Genomic DNA, 22,073 nt, shown 5'->3' with positions numbered 1-22,073 from the left:
CACCATTTTTTTAAACGGGAAGCCCAGAAGCCCGGGCCCAGGGTATCCAGCCCCGGAGCTCGAACGCCCCCTCGCCCCCGCCCTCGCCCAGCGTCGCCCCGCTCCGGTCCCGGCTCCCCGCCCAGCATCCGCCTCTTGGGCCCCGCCGCCCGCGCAGGCGCCCCGCCCCGACGCGACCCGCCCCGGCCCCGCCGCCCGCGCTCCCGCCCCCCGCGCTCCCGCCCCCCGCGCTCCCGCCCCCGCCCCCGCCCCCGCCCCGGCGGGTCCGAGCGGGTGCCAGGCGTCCAGGGTTCGCGCGCGGCGCGGGGCAGGAGGGCCGCGGCGGAGCGGGCGGCGGGGCGGCGGGGTTCCCGCGCGCGGCGGGCCATGGAGGTAGAGGAGGCGTTCCAGGCAGTGGGGGAGATGGGCATCTACCAGATGTACTTGTGCTTCCTGCTGGCCGTGCTGCTGCAGGTAAGTCCCGCGGCCCCGCAGCGCCGCTTCCCTTCCTAGGGCCGCCCGGCCCGGGGCCCCGCGTCCGCCCCTAGACCGCCGGGGCCCGAGGCCAAGGCTCGGCAAACACGGAGGTGTGGCGAGCGGCGGGGTGCGGCAGGGCGAGGCGCCGCGCGGTGGTCTGGGCCCGGCCGGCAGCACCAAGGTCGCCGGCCCGCCTCGGAGCCTGCTGGGTTCTGCCGGACCCCCCTCCCCACCACCTTGAGTGGTGGAGGGCGCGTGTCGGGGGAGGTTAAAGGTTCCTCAGCCTCTGTGCTGCTTACCAAAGGATGCACAATTGCGTTACCTGTCTTATGCTTTTGCTTGTGACACACTGCAAATACGAAAGGAATGTTACCCTACCTGTGGCACTGTCACCTTGGAATCTAGGACACAGTCTTGATAACCTGCACACAAAAGCTTGTGTCTAGGATCGTCTCCGTCTCCGCTGGGTCTCCTGTGCCCCTTTTCCTGGGCTTGAGGGTGCTTACTATTCTAGGGGCTTTCAAAGCATAGCATTTATTTCCCTCTGGTTTGAGTTCTGCTGGCTCATTCGGCCCTGCGCCAGCCTTGGGCTGAGACATCCGTCAGCCGAATAGTGCCATCTACCATGTGTGGTTATCAAATGGAGTCACTTCTTCATTATAAAGAATTCTCAGAACCTACGTGTATCCCAGCCTCAAAATGTGGGTTCCATATGCGAAAGGTCACTGCAGATTAACTGCGCCAGGCAAGGGTTAGTCCCTGACCGACTTAAACGGCTCATTTGACATCAGTTGCTTCTTTCAGTATGCTAGAGGCATTTCATTCACAAATCCTTTCTTAGTATTTGCTGTGAGCCAGCCATTTTAGTCCTTCCTTCAGTCAACACGTTTAATGAGGGTTAAGATGTGCTGAACATAGGGATGTCATGGTGGACAAATCAGTCACTGCCCTCAAAAGCTTGCATTCTAGTGGCTGCGGGTGGGGCGGGCAGACAGTTAAGCAATTAGTTAACATGTGATGATAGTTACTCTGCAGGAAGTAGAGTGGTCATGGATATAGCCACCAGTCCACAAGTTGCTTAAACTTTGCATAAGGCAGTGGCTCAACAGGAAGATGGGGGAAGGTAGGGACTGACTTATTGATTAAAATGTTTGAAAGTTCCGTTGATTTCATCACCAGCCAGAAGCAGCTCAAATGATGGAGTCAGTTCTTTGTCTAGCAGAACAGTTCTCAGCTCATGAATATGTGGTATTCTGAAGTTCTTTTCAGCTCCCTGTTTCAGCTTTAAATGAGCTTCCCTCAGGGAGAAAAAACGTTCCTGCTAAATGATAAAGAGTATTTAATACAGAGAAAATAGAATTATACAGAGGAAATAGAATTACAACCACGATGCCTGATCTTTATTTATAACAGTTTCTTTGAGAAAATCTTTTTTCTGTTCCAACCATGAATTCCAGGAGCACACTTCCTCTCTTGAACAATCCCAGCTCCCCATCTCTCTACCCCTACCCTTTACTTCCTGTTACCATTTTCTTATTTGCCTAGCCAAATATCCGCTAACTTGGAGTCAGTTTGTCTTCAGTGGAGTGACGTTCTAAAAAGGCCGGTGTTCTGGGTGCAGGACCTGTTAAGTTTTTCTAACTTACTTTTATTTACGGTTGACCCAGTTAGTTAGCGTTTGCTACCAAAAAGTTCCAGTCCCATGCCTATGACCGTTCACTAAACCTTGACTGACTCATGGTATTTGCTGTACAAGGAGTAGGTCTTAAAGTGTTGGGGATGAGTGACTGTTTCTCTTGTAGATGTGGGCCAGGAGATGCCCGGTAAGCTGTGTCTACGCCAGTGGAGGAGATGCCCCAGCCCAGGCAAAAATGAATCCTTCACATGCTGTGTGTTTGAGGACTTAGTCACCCTGTTGAGTTACATGATCCAGTTGGTTGTAGAGCCACCCAGAGCTATCCTGGATATGAGAGTGGATATCCCCAAAGACCTCTTTACCAAGTCTGTTTTTGATATTTTGGGTTAGGGCAGCTGGTCTGTGAAGTGGTAGTACTGTGAAGCCCCATTGCTCAGTCATATCACAGGTGATTTCATCATTCTTGGGGGTAAGGTTTTGCTTCCCTCAGCATAGCAAGAAGCTATTTTTATACAGTTGCCTTAAATGAAAGGAGGTTTGTCTGTTTTTAAAATCAAAAGAGTTTTTGTACCATTGCCCAAGGAAGGGGCAGACCAACAACACAGCAACAAGGCCAGAGAGAGGGAGCCTCTGCTTCAGTGGGAGCCTTCTTCCCATCTGAGATTTGATGATGATTAACCCCAGCTGAGAGGCACAAAACCAGAAGGACAGAGGTGGAAACTTTACAGGTCTTTTAACATTTTTCTTCTTCTGGGACTATTATTATTATTTTAAAAAATGGTTTTCCCTTTACTCCAAACACACCCAAGTTCAAACTGAGAGGACAAAAGCACATACCAAAGCCAATTCTAAAGGGTTTTTGGTTAGCTGTTTTCTTGAATTATTGGTACCATCATGTAAATCATCGAAAGTTACCTCACTATTCAGTGTCCTTTGGCTGGGAGACTTGCCTTCATACTCCTTGCAAATGCAATTTTTGGAATCTCCGTAGCATTCAACTTTGAGATAACTAAAGAATAGATGCAGATTTTACGGATTTCTCCTCGGCATAAGATGCAAATGCCCTGATAATGGTGACATGTGGTATTAATGTACATAAACAAAAAGCGAAGGGAAAAAGATTGCCTATGTAAAAATGGTTGACTTATGCATAAGCAATAAGCTTTATAGTTAGAAACATTCTGACTGTCAAAATATACTTGCTCTCCCTAGGATCAGAGCTATCTGTGGTATTTAAGTAGGAGTAATTCTATTTAGCGTAATACTCTTTCTCTTCTGATGGTGATTCTGAGTTGCTGCCATCATCACTATTTTGTGTTTGTGTATGTGTTTGCTTGTTGTCTAGGCTCTCTGGAGGTGGAAGGTTGGAATACAATTCAATGTTTCTTGATTCTTTTAGACATAAAATGAAAATGGACCTTATTTCTTTGTTCTAAGCCAGAGGCTCCTGCTTTGTCATTTTCCTCAGAATCATGAATCATACTTTGTAGTGTAATTGGCACAGATTTTAAAACATCCGTTAACTATCAGGAACATATAATCTAAAACAAGCATTCACCAACAAAATTGTGAAGCTGTGCTATGAATCTCATCTTAGATTCTGATGTTCGGGAAGGTATTATCTTTATATAAACTCTTTTTTTTTTTTTTTTTTTTTTGAGATGGAGCTTCACTCTTGTTACCCAGGCTGGAGTACAATGGCGCGATCTCGGCTCACTGCAACCTCCACCTCCTGGGTTCAGGCAATTCTCCTGCCTCAACCTCCTGAGTAGCTGGGATTACAGGCACGCGCCACCATGCCCAGCTAATGTTTTGTATTTTTAGTAGAGATGGGGTTTCACCATGTTGACCAGGATGGTCTCGATCTGCTGACCTCGTGATCCTCCTGCCTCGGCCTCCCAAAGTGCTGGGATTACAGGCTTGAGCCACCGTGCCCGGCTATAAACTCTTAATAACCTTATTTTTTAGATCTTGGAATGACCAGTGCGTTATATTATCCATGCAATAAATAGCTTTTCATGGCATTTTAGAAAGTGGAGTGATGTGATTGCAGAAGAGGAAACTATGATAGTCAACACATGAAAAGATGTTTTAACTTCAGTGGTCATCTGGGACAGGCATATTAAATGACTAGGGAATATTTTATGCTTACTCTATTAGCAAACATTAAACAATCTAACAGTACAAGTCTGATGAAATGAGGGGAAATAAAAACTACCCCATTTTGATAACAATTTGGCACCATCTAGTAGAATTAAAACCTGGCATTAAACTCCTAGGTACACATCCTACGTTATCGCTTGAACAGTGCATAGGGAGGTATGTATAAGTTGTTTACTGCAACACTGTCTATTATAACAAAAGTTAGAACCACCTGACTTTCAAAACAGGACTGGATAAGATGTGGTATAAAGTTAACAGAGTACAACATCTGAAATAAATGAACTAGATCTGTATACGACTATATGGAGGAATTTCTAAAACACAATGTTAAGTGAAAAAAAAGCAGATCAATATATACTATGTGACACATATTCTTAATACAAAATTTAAAAACACACAAACCAATACTATATTTGTTTTACAAAAATACATAAACAGTGTAGAAATATAAGAACATGGAGTAGAAAGGGCCACACCCTATTCATGAGGTTGGTTGCCTCTTGGGAAGGAAGGGAAGGGGTGAGCTTGGGGCGAGGGTACAAAAGAGATTGCATCTGTTATCATTTGTTAATTGTGATAGCTGTTTCATGAATCTTTGTTTCGCTTTTCCATAGTAAATATTTTTAAGTAAAAATAATGGTAAAGAGAAGAAACTGTGTATCTAGGAGAGAATACTACAGTTTGCTCTATGAGAATAATAGTTTATTTTTTAAAATCAATATTTCTTGGGTCAATTATGGCTGTGAATTGTGGTCCTTTAAACACAGGAGGATGGGGTAGAGTGAGTTTTATTCAGGCTATTTTGTTAAACTTCATGTAGAATGCTATCACAACCTACCTCCCCTATCTGCTTGTATATGGCACCGTGTTCCTCCTTCCACAAGAAATTCTTAGGAAGACTCGTATAATGAGCTATGGCTGAGGTCGTAGCTGGTTCTTCTAACCTCCCTGGCATAAGCAGGTGATGAAGTACACACCGTAAGCATTAGTGAAGCCTTTGTTGTATTACAGTTATAAAGACTAGCTGTCATCCCCAGAGTATTCTCACCACCACGGAGGCTTCAGCCGTGAGAGAACCTGTGGTCTTAGTAAGACTCCCTTATGACTTCAAAACATCTACCAAGGCTCTCTGCCAGTTTGAGCAAGTTTTATCCCACTCCTACTGTCCAATTTTAGTTCTGTGAGCCCTCAGACAGTTGGGCCTGGAGGTTGGGTCTTCTGAGGGTTTATGGTGATCTGGGAACTTTTGCCTTTCACCAGTTTAGGTGGGTGGGACAAAGAGACAAACACAGTGGTTGAGTCAAAGAAACCAAAGCCACACGGACCCCCACACCTCCGGAAAGCTGTTATTGTCCATTGACAGACATTGCCCCCTAGTGTAAAGGAGATAAAGTTGCAGATTTATCAGACAGATTTTCATCCACAAAGGCTGGAGAGATACAGGAGCCCTCCAGAAGGGTTAAGGAGCTCCTTTAGGCCTGGACATCTCAAGAATTAGGACATTCTATGGAAAGCAACTAGCCTGATGCCTCTGCAGCACACAAATCCCCAGCCAAATGCCTGCTAAGGCCACCCATGGCTGTTTTGCTTGTGCCTTGACAGTGAAGATATTATCTTCCAAGACAGCACCAAAAAAAAAGTCATTGGAGTCATGAAGACAGGCAATGTGAATATGGCAGAAAGAACTAGGCTTGATTGCCGTGGTAATCTGCTGTGAGAGGGCATTATTAGGTAATTGTTATTAGGCAAATCACCCCTCAGTCTCTACTGTGTGCTTGGAAATGGCTGGACCATGAAAGTTTAATTTGTTTTGCAAGTTTAGGATTTCTCAAAGTTTCCCAGTGCCCAACAATTAATTGGCCTTGTGTCAGTGTTGACCTTAGGTTTCAGAATACCACCTTGGTTCATCACCACAGTTAGAGGCTGCCTTAGAAGAAAAAGACTATCAAATCCGAAGATAAGCGCAGCTCGGGACTCTCCTTTCTGACTTCTTTGACCAAACACTCACACGAACTGTTGTCTGCTTTCAAGGGACATCATGTAGTACTCAACAAATGGCATATGGTGATTGTAAAAAAAAGAAAAAATATAGAAATTAATAAAAATCACTCGTGCTTCTACTATCCGAAAGTAAAGCATGCTCACATTTTGGTGTATAGCTTTCCAGACTCTTTATTATATAAATATTGTATATCCATCTTTTTTTTAACAGAAATGTGTGTCATAACTGGATTTTGCCTCTCAGTAATGTTGTGAATGCCTTGTTATGCACATGAAAGAAGAACTCCATATTTTTTAATGGCTGTAGCATGATATTTCAACACATGGCTATGCCGTAATTTGCTATTCACTTCTCTTGTGTTGCATATGTTGTGTTTACTCTTTTTCCAGTTCACAAACCCACACAGCCCATGGTATTGGTTCATTCTTCCGTTCTGACCTTTTCTTCTTGCCAGTTGATTGTTTATCACTCTTCTCAAGCCCAGACTTCCCCTGACTATTCATCTCGTTCTACCTAGATGCTTTTTGTTCCAACTTCATGGATAAAATAGAGGTTACTTGGTGTAAATTTTCTAAACATCCTTTCCTTTTACTTCAAAATTTGTTTTCATCCTCATCTATCTTAAATACCTTCTCTGTTCAGGGCACATGTCCAAAAGGAAGACCTGTTTCTGCCCTCTTTTTAGGAATATCTTTTTACATTTGTTTTTGATTCTATTTTACTCCATCAATTATTTCTAATCCTATCTCTTTTTGCATTCTCTGCAGAATAGCCTGCATGGTAGATTTAGGTGGTATATGGAAATTGTATTAAATAGCATTAACTCTTAATTCAGTGAGAGAGTTAGTTATTCCCTTTTCGAGCCTTCTTTAGTCCTATTTATCTAAGGAGAACGTCTCATTTGGTGTTAGCACTTCTAAAAACAGTTTCAAATATTTCTGTTTTAACAAAGGGAATGAGCTAGAATGAAAGAATTAGCAGAGCTTCAGGCTTTAGTACAAAACATTACGTAGTTGGAACTTGACATTATTCTGTTTTATTGTATTGTTCATTTTCTTTTAAAACTTTTTTTAAAATTATGAGACAGTTCAGATGGAAAAATACAGAGAGTAATATCATAAACACACATGTACTTCCAGATTTAATAAATGCAGATATTTTGCCATATTTGTTTAATGTTGTATCAGTCATAGTTCAGGCGGAGAAGCAGGACCCCTAGGATGGAGGTTGTGTGTGTAGGATTATATATGTATAATTGATGAATCATTCATTATGGAGATTTGACTGTATACTGGTTTGGGATCTGGTTCAGTAGTCCCCATAAGGCTGTTGTCTTTGTGTGTGAAGCTGAAGCTTGACTTCTGCAGAGCAGGCAGTTGAGAAGGGAAGATATGATCTGGAGCTCATAAAAAGTGACTAGAATTTGTGTCATTCTCCCTGCCTCCAAACTTGATGAAGTGGCTGCCTTTCATCATAGAATTAAACATGTACCCGGGCAAGGAGTCAGAGCCGCTAAAGGAAGATCCACAGGAAGGTGGAGTGGTTGCAGCCTTGAGGCTGTGCCACGCCAACGAGGTGGACCAGCGTGTAAGTGGCAAGCTATGTGAGGCACAAAGGCAACTGCCCCAACCTGGGCATAAAAAGCAAAAACAGCTACTTCTTCACTTTCACCCTTCTCCCAAATATAGCCTGAAAATATCTCTTGTGGCCCACCTTAAATAAAAACATACTAGCAAACACTTGGCATTCTAACATTGTGCTTATTGTTATAGCTCCACCTGGCAGTGATATCTGTATTGATATAAAATTCTATTTTTGTGTTAGTTTTCTGAAATTAAAACATTTGAATTGATTTTAAAGAAGACTATTGAGTAAATAATAGCAAACAGAAAATGGGCATGTGAAAACTTGCAAGGGGTACTCAGATGACTGAAGTTTGGGGAAAGCTGAGCTAGCCATATAATTCTTCCCAGATATGTAAAGATATATTCTTTACTTTCCTGACTGTGATCGGGCTATTGCTTTTACCAAATCATTTGTTTTCCTGAGTTTTGTTTTCATTAACTCTTTAATAGCCTTTACTGCCTGCTCAAGTATCACATTAACAGCCTTTTCCTGTTTCTCCTAGGTGGAATTCACATCCCCTTTCTTTGTGCTCTCATGAACTTCATTCCCACTATGGCTAATATAACATTCATCACAGTCTGCTTTGTATTTATAGCTTTGGATATACAGTCATGCTCCATATAACGACGTTTCTGTCAATGACTGCGTATGCAACACTGGGCCCATAAGATCATCATGGAGTTGAAAAATTCCTGTCGCCTAGTATTTGCTATGCTATATTTTTAATTGTTATTTTAGAGTGTACTCCTACTTACAAAAAAAAAAGTTAACTGTAAACCGGCCTCAGGGAGGTTCTTCGGGAGACAGTCCAGAAGAAGGTATGGTGTGATAGAAGACGAGGGCTCCATGTCTTCAGGATGTTGTTTTCCTGAAGACCTCCCATTGGGAAGAGATATGGAGGTAGAGATAGTGGTATTGATCCTGACCCTATGTAGGTCTAGGCTAATGTGTGTGTGTCTGTCTTAGGTTTTAACAAATAAGTTCAAAAAATTTAAAACAGAAAAAAGCTTATAGAATAAGGACATAAAGAAAGAAACTATTTTTGTACAGCGATAAAATGTGTTTGTGTTTTGAGCTGTGTTGCTATAAAAGAGTCAAAAAGTTAAAAATTTTTAAGTTTAAACTGTAAAAACATTATAGTAAGTTTATTATTGAAGAAATAGTTTTAAAAATAAATTCAGTGTAGCCTAATTGTATTTGTTTATGAAGTCTACAGCAGCATCCTAAGCCTTCACATCCATTCACTGCCCATTCACTGATTCATACAGGGCAACTTCCAGTCCCTCAGGCTCCACTCATGGTAAGTGTCCTATACAGGTGGACCATTTAAAAAATCTTTTACTGTATTTTTCCTATCTTAGGTATGTTTAGAAATACAAATACTTACCATTATGTTGTAGTTGCCAACAGTATTCAGTATAGTAACATGCCTTACCAGATATATAGCCTAGGAGCAATAAGCTATGCCATATACCCTAGGTGTGTGATAGGTTATAGATCTAGGTTTGTGTAAGTTTACTCTCTAACATTTGTACAATGATGGAATTGCCTAATGACACATTTCTGAGAACATATCCCAGTTATTAAGTGATCTATGACATAAGACTATTTGTTGTCCTCACTTGAATGTATGTGTATTGAAGGAAAGGACTATTTTTTATTCATTTTATCATCTGAGGTGTGTAATCCAATGTGTTGAAGAGTTTTGGTGCTTGTTACAATTTTTTTAAAATATTAAACCATTGAAGAAGAAGGGATGATCAGTTAGCGGTATTATCATTTTACTTGAAAAAGAGAGAGAAACAGATGCAAATTAAATAATTTGTCGAGAATTTTTAAAAAACTTATTTTTAAGTAGAGATGGAGTCTCACTATGTTGCCCAGGATGGTCTTGAACTCCTGAGAGTTCAAGATGTTGTTATTCCCACTCTGCCTTGACCCCTTAAAGTGCTGGGATTATAGGCATGAGCCACTGCACCTAACCTTGTCTTAACTAGTGACTGGAACAAAAATTAGGTAACAGATTAACTGGTCTTTTTTCATCTTTTTTTTTTTTTTGGTTGTTGTTACACCATTATGCAAGGAGTTAATTTAAAAAATATATTTGATAGACTATATATATATTTCATATAGATGTATGATAGACTCATATATACAGCAGTGTGTTGGGTTCTTTAGAGGGAAATAGAAATATAAGTTAGGGTTTCTTTCCTTCAGGAGATGCAAATCATTGAAGATTAGAGTTGAACTATATCTGCACATTATATAATGATGCAAAACAATATTTCCCCAGTAAATAATACAGCCAACTAATGCTTTGGAAGTTAAGAAAGGAGATGACATGGTCTAGAGTGATTTGTTGAAGTCTTCAGAGAGACTGAGCTTGAGCTGAACTCTGAAGCTTGGGTTTAGGGAGAAATGGGAAGGTCATTTCAGGTAGAAAAACACAAAATTGAAAGAAGCGTGGAAGAGGTGATAACTTATGACCTTGCTACACAGAGTGTGGTTGTTTGTTGTTGCAGCTTCTTAGAAATGCAGACTCAGCCCCACCCCAGATTTAGGGAGTCACATTAAATTTGGGAAGCACTAATATATACTATTTGTACAGTGCTGTGCAATTCACTGTTGACTATGGAAGAATCCCACTTGACACTGAAGGTAGGTTATTTAGATACGAATGACTTAGATAAAGATGTACTCAGTTTAGTACTCAGTTACCTAACTGACTCCATCAAAACATTATATAAGCAAGACCATAATCATGAAGACAGGATTATATGCCCAGTGCAATATAGTGGGCAGTCTTAACTGGAAGAAAATGAAACTTAGATTTGGATTTGCTCCAGGTTTAATTAGAGCTGAGGTTCAGACTCAGGTAACAGATTCCACTGCTTTCACACCACACAATGAATAAGTCATGTTTGGGGAATTGAATAGGCTGGTAGAGGAAGCTTGAATGCAGATTAGTTAGCACCTGGACCATGTGGTGGAGGATCTGGAATGCTGGGAACCTTATCATTTATCCATTAATATGTTTTGACCGGAAGAGTTTCATGAGGAGTTTCAGGGCGATTCATCTTTTGTCGTAATGTGGATAGATTAGAATGGGGAAGAAACAGTGTTTAGAGGCACTAGTTACTCTGGGTGTGTTACTGTGTCTCAAATTTTACACACAAAAAATAGCTAGTGTTAGTCAGCCAACAAATACTTACTGGATATTTACTTTGTGCTGGACACTGGGCATATAATCCTGTCTTCATGATTATGGTCTTGCTTATGTAATGTTTTGATGGAGTCAGTTAGGTAACTGAGTACTAAATGCATAAAAAACCAAAGATAATGGCAACAGTAAAATTATCGTTGATATCCCCCCTCCATTTATTTTCTCTGAAAAAAGCTCTGACCGCAAAGTTAAGTGGTTCTCATTCTCATCCTGGTTTTGCAATTAGTGTTGTACATAAGATTGAACAATTTACTTAATCGTTCTCTACCTCATTTTTCCTACTTAGAAAATAAACATCGTATTTAAGCATGAATTCACAGCACAAGGTATTGTGATGAGATAATTTATAGGAGACTTTTTGGGTTTCCTGAGAAGTATTATAAGAGCTCATAATGGTGTTAATATAAAATTACTTTAAAAACCTTCACTTCTTGAAACTTTAAAAATTTCAGTCGCCTAGTGCATTTTAGTCATTTTTCTAATTATAATTACATTGAAAGGGAGAAAAAAATCCAGCCATCTGTGGCACTTGTTCTCCTTCCCTAGAGGTAGAGCTAGAGAAGATAATGACGTATTTGAGATGTTGTTATTCCCACTCTGGTAGACAATGGATGGTGGTTGGTTTATTGTGGCTAAAGGCCCATCTGCTGATGGGTGCAGTTTTATTAGGCAAAAATATGTAGGTGAAAGTGTGCATGGTAGTTATAAGTAATAGTGGAGAGAAGAATGAGAGAATATTTTTGTTTTCTGGGGGAAAGGAATAGGATGTGAGCTGTATGAATTTGTCACAGCCAAAGATGGCAAACCAAAGAGAACCACCCCATATTCTGTGTTTAGGTTATGCATCCCCATGGCTAGTTAATACTAAGCACTCCCGCATGGGAAGCCAGAGGAATGCTGTGTATCAAAAAAGGACATAAAAATGTATACATATATATATATGTATACATATATATATATGTGTGTATATATATGTATACATATATATATGTGTGTGTATATATATATGTATACATATATATATGTGTGTATATATATATATGTGTGTGTGCATATATATATATATATATGATATGTTAACACATATTCAAAAGAAACTTTGAATAGTGCCTGGTACGTAGTTAACGTTACAGAGGCATGTGCTATTACTGGTATTCCGTCCTGGTCATTTATTCATTTACTTGCCGAGTGTGTAGGCCCTGGGGTTATTTGCTTTGGAAGCCCAAAGGTGACTCAGACATAGATCCTGGCTTTAAGGAGAATCTATTTCAATAGAGCAAAATAAGATCAGCAGATACATAAATATAATACAGTGAAGAAAATGGTGCATGCAAGCTGGTGTGGTGGCTCACACCTGTAATCCCAGCACTTTGGGAAGCTGAGGTGGGGGTGGATCACAAGGTCAAGAGATCGAGACTATCCTGGCTAACATGGTGAAACCCAATCTCTACTAAAAATACAAACATTAGATGAGTGTGATGGTGAACACCTGTAATCCCAGCTACTCGGGAGGCTGTGGCAGGAGAATCGCTTGAACCCAGGAAGTGGAGGTTGCAGTGAGCCAAGATAGCGCCACTGCACTCCAGCCTGGCAGTAGAGCAAGACGCTGTCTCAAAAAAAAAAAAAAAAAAAAAAAGAAAAGAAAAAAAGAAAATGGTGCATGCTCTCAAAGGTCTAGATGATGGAACTTTAGGAGTGAGCTGCAAGTAACAGGAGAGGACTTCTGGAGGGGTTGGAGACACAAGCAAGACAGTAAGGAAGCCTTCGTGGAGGAAGTGATATCTGAGTTGCATTTTGGAGGATGGAAAAAACTCAAACATTTGCAGCAGGAGAAAGTGCCTTCCAGGTGAAGCGAATGGTATGAACAAAGATAGGAAAGAGTACACATAGAAAACATGACTAGTTTGCTTTGCCTAATTGAAGGCCGTACATTCATTAGAACATCTGTTTTGAGTCCTCTCCTCCTGAGTTCCCTTGCCCCATGCTTTTTATTACTTTATACCCATCAGTTAAATTTCTGCAGATTATAATCAGCAGGGGCAGTTACTAAATGGGTGTAAGTGGCTTTGTAATTATAGCTGCTGCTAAATATGTAATCTATCTGTTCCTGTAATTATTAAGGCTTTTATTTTTATAAGCTGATTGCCTCCTATTTGAACACTTCTCTAGTAGTATGCAAATAGGAGACAGGAAACATAAAGTCTAGGAACTTGCTTTCCCTTGCAATGTACAACGTAAAGCATCCTGACCCATGGCAGCTTTGTACCTCTCTAGAGAGGCCCACTGTCGAAGGACTCAAAGTAGATTGAGAATGCCTTAGATCCTCTAAGCCTTACCCAGAATGGAAACATCACATCTGGGTTTTTTTGTTTGTTTTGGTTTTGTTTGTGGATACAGAGTCTCACTCTGTCTCCCAGGCTGGAGGGCAATGGTGCACTCTCAGCTCACTGCAACCTCTGCCTCCTTCTTGGGTTCAAGCGATTCTCCTGCCTCAGCCTCCCAAGTAGTTGGGATTACAGGTGCCTGCCACCCTGCCCAACTAATTTTTGTATTTTTAGTAGAGATGGGGTTTCACCATGTTGGCGAGGCTGGTCTCGAACTACTAATCTCAGATGATCTGCCCGCCTCAGCTTCCCTAAGTGCTGGGATTACAGGTGTGAGCCACTGCGTCTGGCACATCTGGGTTTTATATTAGCTTCTGTTATGACACATACCATGTCATGACTCCTTTTCTCTTTCCTTGACAGTGATTCCATCATCTACTGGTCATAAATTACTCTGTCTCTGGCTCTTTAGCTTATCCATTTAATAGCTGAATATGCCCCTACAGAATGACTCAGAAGTAGACCCAGGCTGGGAGTTCTCTGCCAAATGCAAATAAACTGTTGGCAAGCCTCTTCACCTTTTTATGCCTTAGTCAACTCATACATCAAGTGGGCTTATTGCACTATGCTGTAGAGAAATCGTACACTTTGTAGTTTTTAAACTACCTATTCTGTTTAGAGGTTTTTAAAATTTTTTATTTATTTTATTTTTTGAGACAGTCTCACTGTCGCCCACCCAGTCTGGGGTACAGTGGTGCAGTCTCGGCTCACTGCAACTTCTATCTCCTGGGTCCAAACAATTCCCCTGCCTCAGCCTCCCAAGTAGCTGGGATTACAGGCCTACCACCACACTCGGGAAATTTTTGTATTTTTAGTAGAGATGGCATTTCACCATCTTGGCCAGGCTGGTCTTGATCTCCTGACCTCAAATGATCTGCCTGCCTCTGCCTCCCAAAGTGCTGGGATTGTAGGAGTGTTGATTAAAGGTATTTTAAGACATCAAGTGCTAAGTTAATAGGGATAGTTTCTTTAGATTGTCCTCTGGAGCAGACTATGCATTTTCTTAATAAATTTTAAGCTTGAAATAATCATCCAAAAATGGGAGTTAATACTGGAAATCTATAGCATAAAAAGATTGCAATAGGGCTTCACTTATAAACCCAATTTCAAGTAGCTATAAAGCCCAGAACAATCACTGACAAATGGCATATATGTTTTTTTTTTTTTTTTTTTTGAGACGGAGTTTCGCTCTCGTTACCCAGGCTGGAGTGCAATGGCGCGATCTCGGCTCACCGCAACCTCCGCCTCCTGGGTTCAGGCAATTCTCCTGCCTCAGCCTCCTGAGTAGCTGGGACTACAGGCACGCACCACCATGCCCAGCTGATTTTTTGTATTTTTAGTAGAGACGGGGTTTCACCATGTTGACCAGGATGGTCTCGATCTCTTGACCTCGTGATCCACCCGCCTCGGCCTCCCAAAGTGCTGGGATTACAGGCTTGAGCCACCGCGCCCGGCCGGCATATATGTTTAATAAAGATTTCTTGAATGAATGCGTGAAATATATTTTCTTTGTAGGGGGACAGCTATGGTTAGATCAAACCAGGGCTAAGTATAACTCAACATTGCAAAATGAATATCTATAGCTGGGACTTTGAATTTCTTAAAATTTTACTATAAGCTGTATATCATATTTTAAAATAGTGCCTACTCAAGGATATATTATGCTTACCTGCTTTAATAAAACAATATAATATATATTGTTTTGTGAGACAATTATACTGCAGAAAGTCTCTTGTTTAGATCATAAATCCAAGGCCAAGATATTCCCAGCCCCCTAGTGAACACTTATCTGATCTGAAGATACAATGTTGAAGAGATAATAGCTGGAATGTTAGTCTTTTAAATCGGAGCAAATAATGTCTTTCCTACCCTTCTGCTTTTGAACCATATAACCATAAGAGCAGTGTCTTTAGCATCAGAAATATCTCAAAGAAAGAAAACCCTCTGTAAAAGTATAAAGTGTTTTACAGATGGGATTGCTGATGATTCTATTCATGTTAGATCACAAAGGTTCTTTTAATGTTTATCTCCTTTGTTTCTAATGTGGCTTATATCTGTAGCTCATAAAAATACAAAAGCAGGAACTGATTTTTAGAGGTGTGCAAGCCTGTTAAGTGTCTTCAACGTTGATGGCAAATGTCTGCAGTGTTTGGTTCTGTGTGTTTGCTCTTTCAGCTTTACGTAGCCACGGAGGCCATCCTCATTGCACTGGTTGGGGCCACACCATCATACCACTGGGACCTGGCAGAGCTCCTGCCAAATCAGAGCCACGGCAACCAGTCAGCTGGTGAAGACCAGGCCTTTGGGGACTGGCTCCTGACAGCCAACGGCAGTGAGATCCATAAGCACGTGCATTTCAGCAGCAGCTTCACCTCCATCGCCTCAGAGGTAACACCAGGCTGCCCCAATCACTAATGTCTCTCTTTGTCCAGATGGAGCTACTCTTTTTGTCTTGCTGATTTAAAATATCAGCCACATTTTCAAATCATTTTCTAGTAAATTTAAAAGTTAAAAGTTTTAATAAGGCCGGGTGCGGTGGCTCAAGCCTGTAATCCCAGCACTGTGGGAGGCCGAGGTGGGTGGATCACGAGGTCAAGAGATCGAGACCATCCTGGTCAACATGGTGAAACCCCGTCTCTACTAAAAATACAAAAAATTAGCTGGGCATGGTGGCGCGTGCCTGTAATCCCAGCTACTCAGGAGGCTGAGGTAGGAGAATTGCCTGAACCCGGGAGGCGGAGGTTGCGGTGAGCCGAGATCGCGCCATTGCACTCCAGCCTGGGTAACATGAGTGAAACTCCGTCTCAAAAAAGAAAAAAAAAAAAGTTTTAATATATCAACGGAGAATATTCTATGAAAACACATTCTTTTTCCGTCTTACTACACATGGGAGAAGCATGAATCTTTCCAAACTAGTTAGATGAAATGAGATACAAACTCCAAAAGAACCATATGTTGATGATGGTGTCCTTTTAAATCAAACACCACATGTTCTCACTCATAAGTGGGTGTTGAAAAATAAGAACCCAAGGACACAGGGAGGGGAACATCACACACTGAGGCCTGTTGTGGGGTTGGGGAGGCTAGGGGAGGGATTGGGAAGGGATAACATTAGGAGAAATACCTAATGTAGGTGATGGGGGGATGGATGCAGCAAACCACCATGGCATGTGTATACCTATGTAACAATCTTGCACGATCTGCACATGTACCCTAGAACTTAAAGTGTAATTTTTAAAAAAAAAAGGGAAAAAAAGTGAATTAAACTTTAATCTCTCTTTATTACTATGCAAAAATTAACAAAAAGAGAGAAATGTAATGATTCTTATATAGCATCCATAGTTCATTTTTTTCTTTTTTCGAGATGGGGTCTTGCTTTGTTCCCCAGGCTGGAGTGCAGTGGTGCAGTCTCAGCTCGTTGCAACCTCCGCCTCCCAGGTTCAAGTGATTCTTCTGCCTCAGCCTCCCAAGTAGCTGGGATTATAGGCCTGGCTACTTTTTTTATAGTTTTAGTAGAGAAGGGGCTTCACCATGTTGACCAGGCTGCTCTTGAACTCCTGACCTCAGATGGTCTGCCCACCTTGGCCCCCCAAAGTGCTGGGATTACAGGTGTGAGCCACAGCGCCTGGCTCATAGTTCATTTTTAAGTCCAGTCCTGTGTGTAAACCACATGGGGCACCTGGACTGTACAATGTAAAACACAGACAGTGTCACCTAGTATGGTCAGGAAGCCTTACTTTTAAGGGGGGCTTTGCTGGCCAGAGAGAAGTTTCTGGTCCTTCTGAGTCAGCCAGAGTTAAAGAACCTGAGGGTGGATGGTCTGGTGAAGAGAAACCCTGGATGGGGGTCAGGTCTCACGCTCAGCTGGAAGGTACTGGTGCTCGTTGTTAAAATGTAGAAATACTCGTCTCCTTTGCCTGCCTGCTCCCCTTAAGCTGCCCATTTATCTATTGACAGCCTGGCCTCATCCTGGGACCCTATGACCCATTTAATGGGGTAAATGCCCACTACAACAGGGGCCTCTGGGACCCTTGCCAGCTCTCAGTTCTTGTTGCCATGCTAGTTAGCTCTCCCAAAATCCCTTGACCATTCCCCCCCGGAAGCCACTCTCATGTGTCTGTGAGTGTGTAAGAGATTGTGTGTGTATGTGTATGTGTATGTGTATGTATATGTGTCTGCACCATGGCCCACCCAGCCTTACCTGTTGTTGACTATTTGGATAATCCTGCTTTGAATGAGGCATACTAAAAAGAGGAGACATGCCAAGGGTGATGTTTTCTTGGCCTTTTTTATAGGAATCTCCCAAGGAATGCCCCTGTCCTAACTTTTTGAGTGACCAAAGCAGTATTTCTGACTGCAATTCCTGATGTTACTCCTCAGTTAGAAAACTCCAGTGATTCTCCCACTGCACACAGAACACAGTAAAGACCCTATGAGTTATGTTCAGGACCCCTCACACTTCATAGCTTGGTCCAGGTGTACTTTTCCAGCCCCACTCTGCACTTTCCCCCACCCTCATCTCTTGGAAATATTTACTGTTTCCCACACGTGCCCCGCGCTCTCAGCATCACCTATTGCTGTCAAGAATGTCCTCACCACTTGTCCTGGCTTCCGCCTGGTGAAATCCTTACCTACACTCTAAGGCTCACTTTCAGAGTCACCTTCCCTGTGTGTCTTCCCAGCCAACTCCCAGGAGTAAATATGCTTTTGTTTTTGTTCCAGTACCAATTTATTTGCACTTATGTTACAGACTGTTGTTTGTAGTTCAGCTCTAAAAGTTCTTTGAGGTCAGAAACCATGTTTTGGTTATTTTTGTATCTGCATGGCCTGTGGCAGTCACCAGCACCACCACTACCACCATTGCCATCACTTCTAACCTATTAAAATAACAAGCAGCTTTGTTTAATGATTATGCTATGCCAGAGATTGTGATATATGTAAAATTTAATTATCAAAGTAATTTTTTTTAAATCAAAGTAATTCTATGAGGTAGGAATCATTTCCCCCATTTTACAGATTAAAAAAATGGAGACTCCTTGAGGTCAATGTTAGTTAATAATGGCAGAACTGAGATATGAAGCCAAATTTGTCTTAACTCAGAAGCCTGTGCTCTTAATTATTGTGCTTTTTAGGAATGTATCCAATCCAAATTGGCATGTAAGAACCTAAGAGATCTTAGGTTCTTTTTAGTGAGCAATCATAGTCAAATAATTTTTAACACATTTTTTCATTGGAAATAATTTCAAATGAAAGAAATTTCGAGAATAGTATAAAGAATCCTCTTCTCTATTTTAGTTTCATCTATTGTTATTAGTTTGCCTTGTTAGCATTATTAATTGCTTTTCTGTTCTTTTTTCTAAGCCATTTGAAAGTTGCATATACCAGTGTCCTTTTATCCCCAGGTACTTCAGCATTTATTTCCTAAAAATAAGGATATTCTCTTCATAACCAGACTACAGTTATCAATGTTAAGAAATTGAACGTTGATACTATAGTTTTAATTGAACTATACCTAGTTGTTTGCCATCCATACCTAATTTTGTCACTTGATTCAATAATGTCCTTGATAGCATTATATTTTCCTCTCATATATTGAATCCAATTCAGGATTACATATGACGTTTAGTTGTCATATTTGTTTAGTATCTTTTGATCTTCAGCCTTTTTTTTTTCTTTTATAACATTGATATTTTTAAAGCATCTATACCTCTTCTCTTTTTCAAAATAAGAATGTTCTTCATTTTGCATCTGTCTGATGATTCCTCATTCGGGTTGGTTTTGCATCCCTAGTCAGAATAGTACGTAAATAATATATCCCTCTCAGGGCATCACATCAAAAGACACACTACAGGTATATCCATCTGCCCTTACTGATGATGTTAGTTTTGATTATCCATTCCAGGTATTGTCTGATATTCTCCCCTGTCCCTTTTCAGTTATTGGTTTTTTGTTTTTTTTGGTTTTTTTCATTTCAAGAAATAAGAGAACTATGAGAATCACTTTTAGGTTATATAAATTTACTGCTTCTTATCACTGCAACCTCCACCTCCTATGTTGAAGTAATTCTCCTGCCTCAGCCTCCCAAGTAGCTGGGATTACAGGTGCCCACCACCAGCCCGGCTAATTTTTGTATTTAATAGAGATGGGGTTTCACCATGTTGACCAGGCTGGTCTTGAACTCCTGACCTCAGGTTATCTGCCCACCTTAGCCTCCCAGAGTGCTGGGATTACAGGTACCAGCTACCGTGCCTGGCCCCAAATGGTTATTTCTTTTTTTTTGAGACGGAGTTTCACTCATGTTACCCAGGTTGGAGTGCAATGGCACGATCTCGGCTCACCACAGTCTCCGCCTCCTGGGTTCAGGCAATTCTCCTGCCTCAGCCTCCTGAGTAGCTGGGATTACAGGCACGCACCACCATGCCCAGCTAATTTTTTGTATTTTTAGTAGAGACGGGGTTTCACCATGTTGACCAGGATGGTCTCGATCTCTTGACCTCGTGATCCACCCGCCTCAGCCTCCCAAAGTGCTGGGATTACAGGCTTGAGCCACCGCGCCCGGCCCCAAATGGTTATTTCTTAACTTCCATCGCATTTACTAGCCTGCGTACTTTCTACTGTAAGCAAGAGCCCTTTCCTCTCTCATATCTGTCTGTCTGTCTGCTTATTTGCCTGTATATTTATCAAATATACATATGTACTCATGCGTTCCTATTCTTTTCAGTGATTTGTAATTTATTACAGCTCTGAATTATTTTGGAGCTCAAAATTTTCCTAATTGACCAGTGGGAACCTCTTCAGGCTGCCTCTTTTGTCCTTTTATTTTTAATTAGAATTTTTATTTTGAAATAATTACAGATTTATATGCAGTTGCAAGAAATAACACAGAGAAATTTTGTGTACCCTTTATCTGTGAGTACCCTGTATGGTATCATGGGCAAAACCATAGTATAATATGATAACTGAGATATTGACACTTACACTGCTAGGACACAAAACATTTTCATCACAAGGATCCTTCATGTTGGCCTTTTAGAGCCACACTCACTTCCCTCCCATCCCTTACCCTCTTCTTAATCCCTAGTAACCACTAATTTGCTCTGTGATACTATGAGTTTTTCATTTTAAGGATGTTGTAAAAATGGAATCATAATGTAGAAGCCTTTTGAGATTTTTTTTTTTTATTCAGCATAATTATCTGCAGATTCATCTAGGCTTAGTTTATTACTATATTTACATAAGCAGATTTGGAATGGGATAGATTAACACTTTATTCTTTTTCAAAAGTATTTTAGCTATTTTAGTTCCTTTACCTTTCCATAGAAATTTTAGAATAATTTTGTCTATATCTACCAAAAACTGTTTTTGAGATTTTGATAGAAGTTGTGTGAAACCTGCGTATCAGTTTGGGGAGAATCAACATCTTTATTTATTTATTTATTTATTTAAAAAAAAAGAAAAGAAGGAAAAAAAAGGATAAAAAAAAAGAATGAAAGAGAGGAAGAAAGAGGAAGAGGAAGAAGGAGAGAGACCGGGGGTGTTGCTTTATTGCCCGGGCTAGAATGCAGTCTAAAAATGGGTATGCCTATAATTGTGCTTAATAATAGAGACATGAAAAAAAAATGAGGGAAGAAAATAACACACAAACAGCCAACCAGTATTTCATTTAAACCTGTAAATAGATGTGATGTGGTACTGATATTAGTGTATATTTTGTGTATTTAAAGTGGAGAGTTCTATAAATGTTAATTAAGTTTACTTGTTCCAGATCTGAGTTCAAATCCTGGATGTCGTTGTTAATTTTCTGTCTCATTGATTTGTCTAATATTGAAGTCTCCCACGAGAATCAACATCTTTACTATGTTGAGTCTTCCAATACATCAACACCATGTATTATTTTGAATGTCTTTGATTTCTTTCATCAATGTTTTATATCTTTAGTATGCAAATCCGGAACATACTTTATTAGACTTACATCTAAATATTTTTTTGAGAGATTGTAAATGGTATTGTATTTTAAATTTCTATTTCTACATGTTTACTAGTATAGATAAATATTATACAATTGATATTTGTGTGTTAATCTTGTATCCTTTGATTTTAATCTTGTATTGTTTCTTTTTGGGAAACTTTTAAATTATGAACTTAATTTCTTTAATAGTTATAGGGTGATTCAAATGATATATTTTGTATTGTATGAGTTGTATGGTTAGTGCTTTTCAAGGAGTTAGTCCATTTCATCTAAGACATTGCTTATTAATTCTAGGTGCTTTTTGAAGATTCTTTGGGATTTTCTTGATAGTCATATCAGAAATAAGGACTTTTTTTCCATTTTCATATTCTTTTTCCATTTCCAATCTCTATGCTTTTTGTTTCCTTATTGCTCTGGTTAGAATGTCTACCACTGTGTCGAATAAAATGGTAAGAGTAGACATCTTTGCCTTGATTCTGATCTTAGGAGGGATGCACCCAATCTTTCACCATTAAGTATAGTATTAGCTATAGGTTTTTATAGATTTTTTTTATCAAATCGAGGAAGCATCCCCCAATTTCAGTATTATTTATGCCAATACCATACTATTTTGG

At 40.6% G+C, this 22,073-nt stretch overlaps 1 protein-coding gene across 4 annotated transcripts in view; it reads left to right on the top strand.

The window, feature by feature from the left end:
- The first annotated feature begins 241 nt into the window (after positions 1-241).
- SLC22A15 (solute carrier family 22 member 15) overlaps positions 242-22,073 on the top strand; it is an 88,596-nt gene continuing 66,764 nt past the window's right edge. For 2 of the 4 annotated variants that reach the window (XR_004260228.1, XR_004260229.1), the window contains exons 1-2: positions 286-453; positions 15,666-15,878. Coding sequence is in view for 2 of the 4 variants with exons in the window: in XM_032249632.1 (XP_032105523.1) it covers positions 367-453; positions 15,666-15,878 (300 nt within the window). In the remaining 2 variants the exon portion in view is untranslated. Of the gene's footprint in view, positions 454-15,665; positions 15,879-22,073 lie in introns of all 4 variants that reach the window. The other 2 variants (XM_032249632.1, XM_032249633.1) reach the window with 2 other exon arrangements.

The sequence above is a fragment of the Sapajus apella genome, unplaced genomic scaffold (genome assembly GCF_009761245.1).
Source record: "Sapajus apella isolate SASKATOON/1434 unplaced genomic scaffold, GSC_monkey_1.0 scaffold69, whole genome shotgun sequence".
NCBI classification, from domain to species: domain Eukaryota; kingdom Metazoa; phylum Chordata; class Mammalia; order Primates; family Cebidae; genus Sapajus; species Sapajus apella.
Note: the sequence above shows the minus strand (reverse complement) of the source record. Positions and strands in the feature narration are given on the sequence as shown.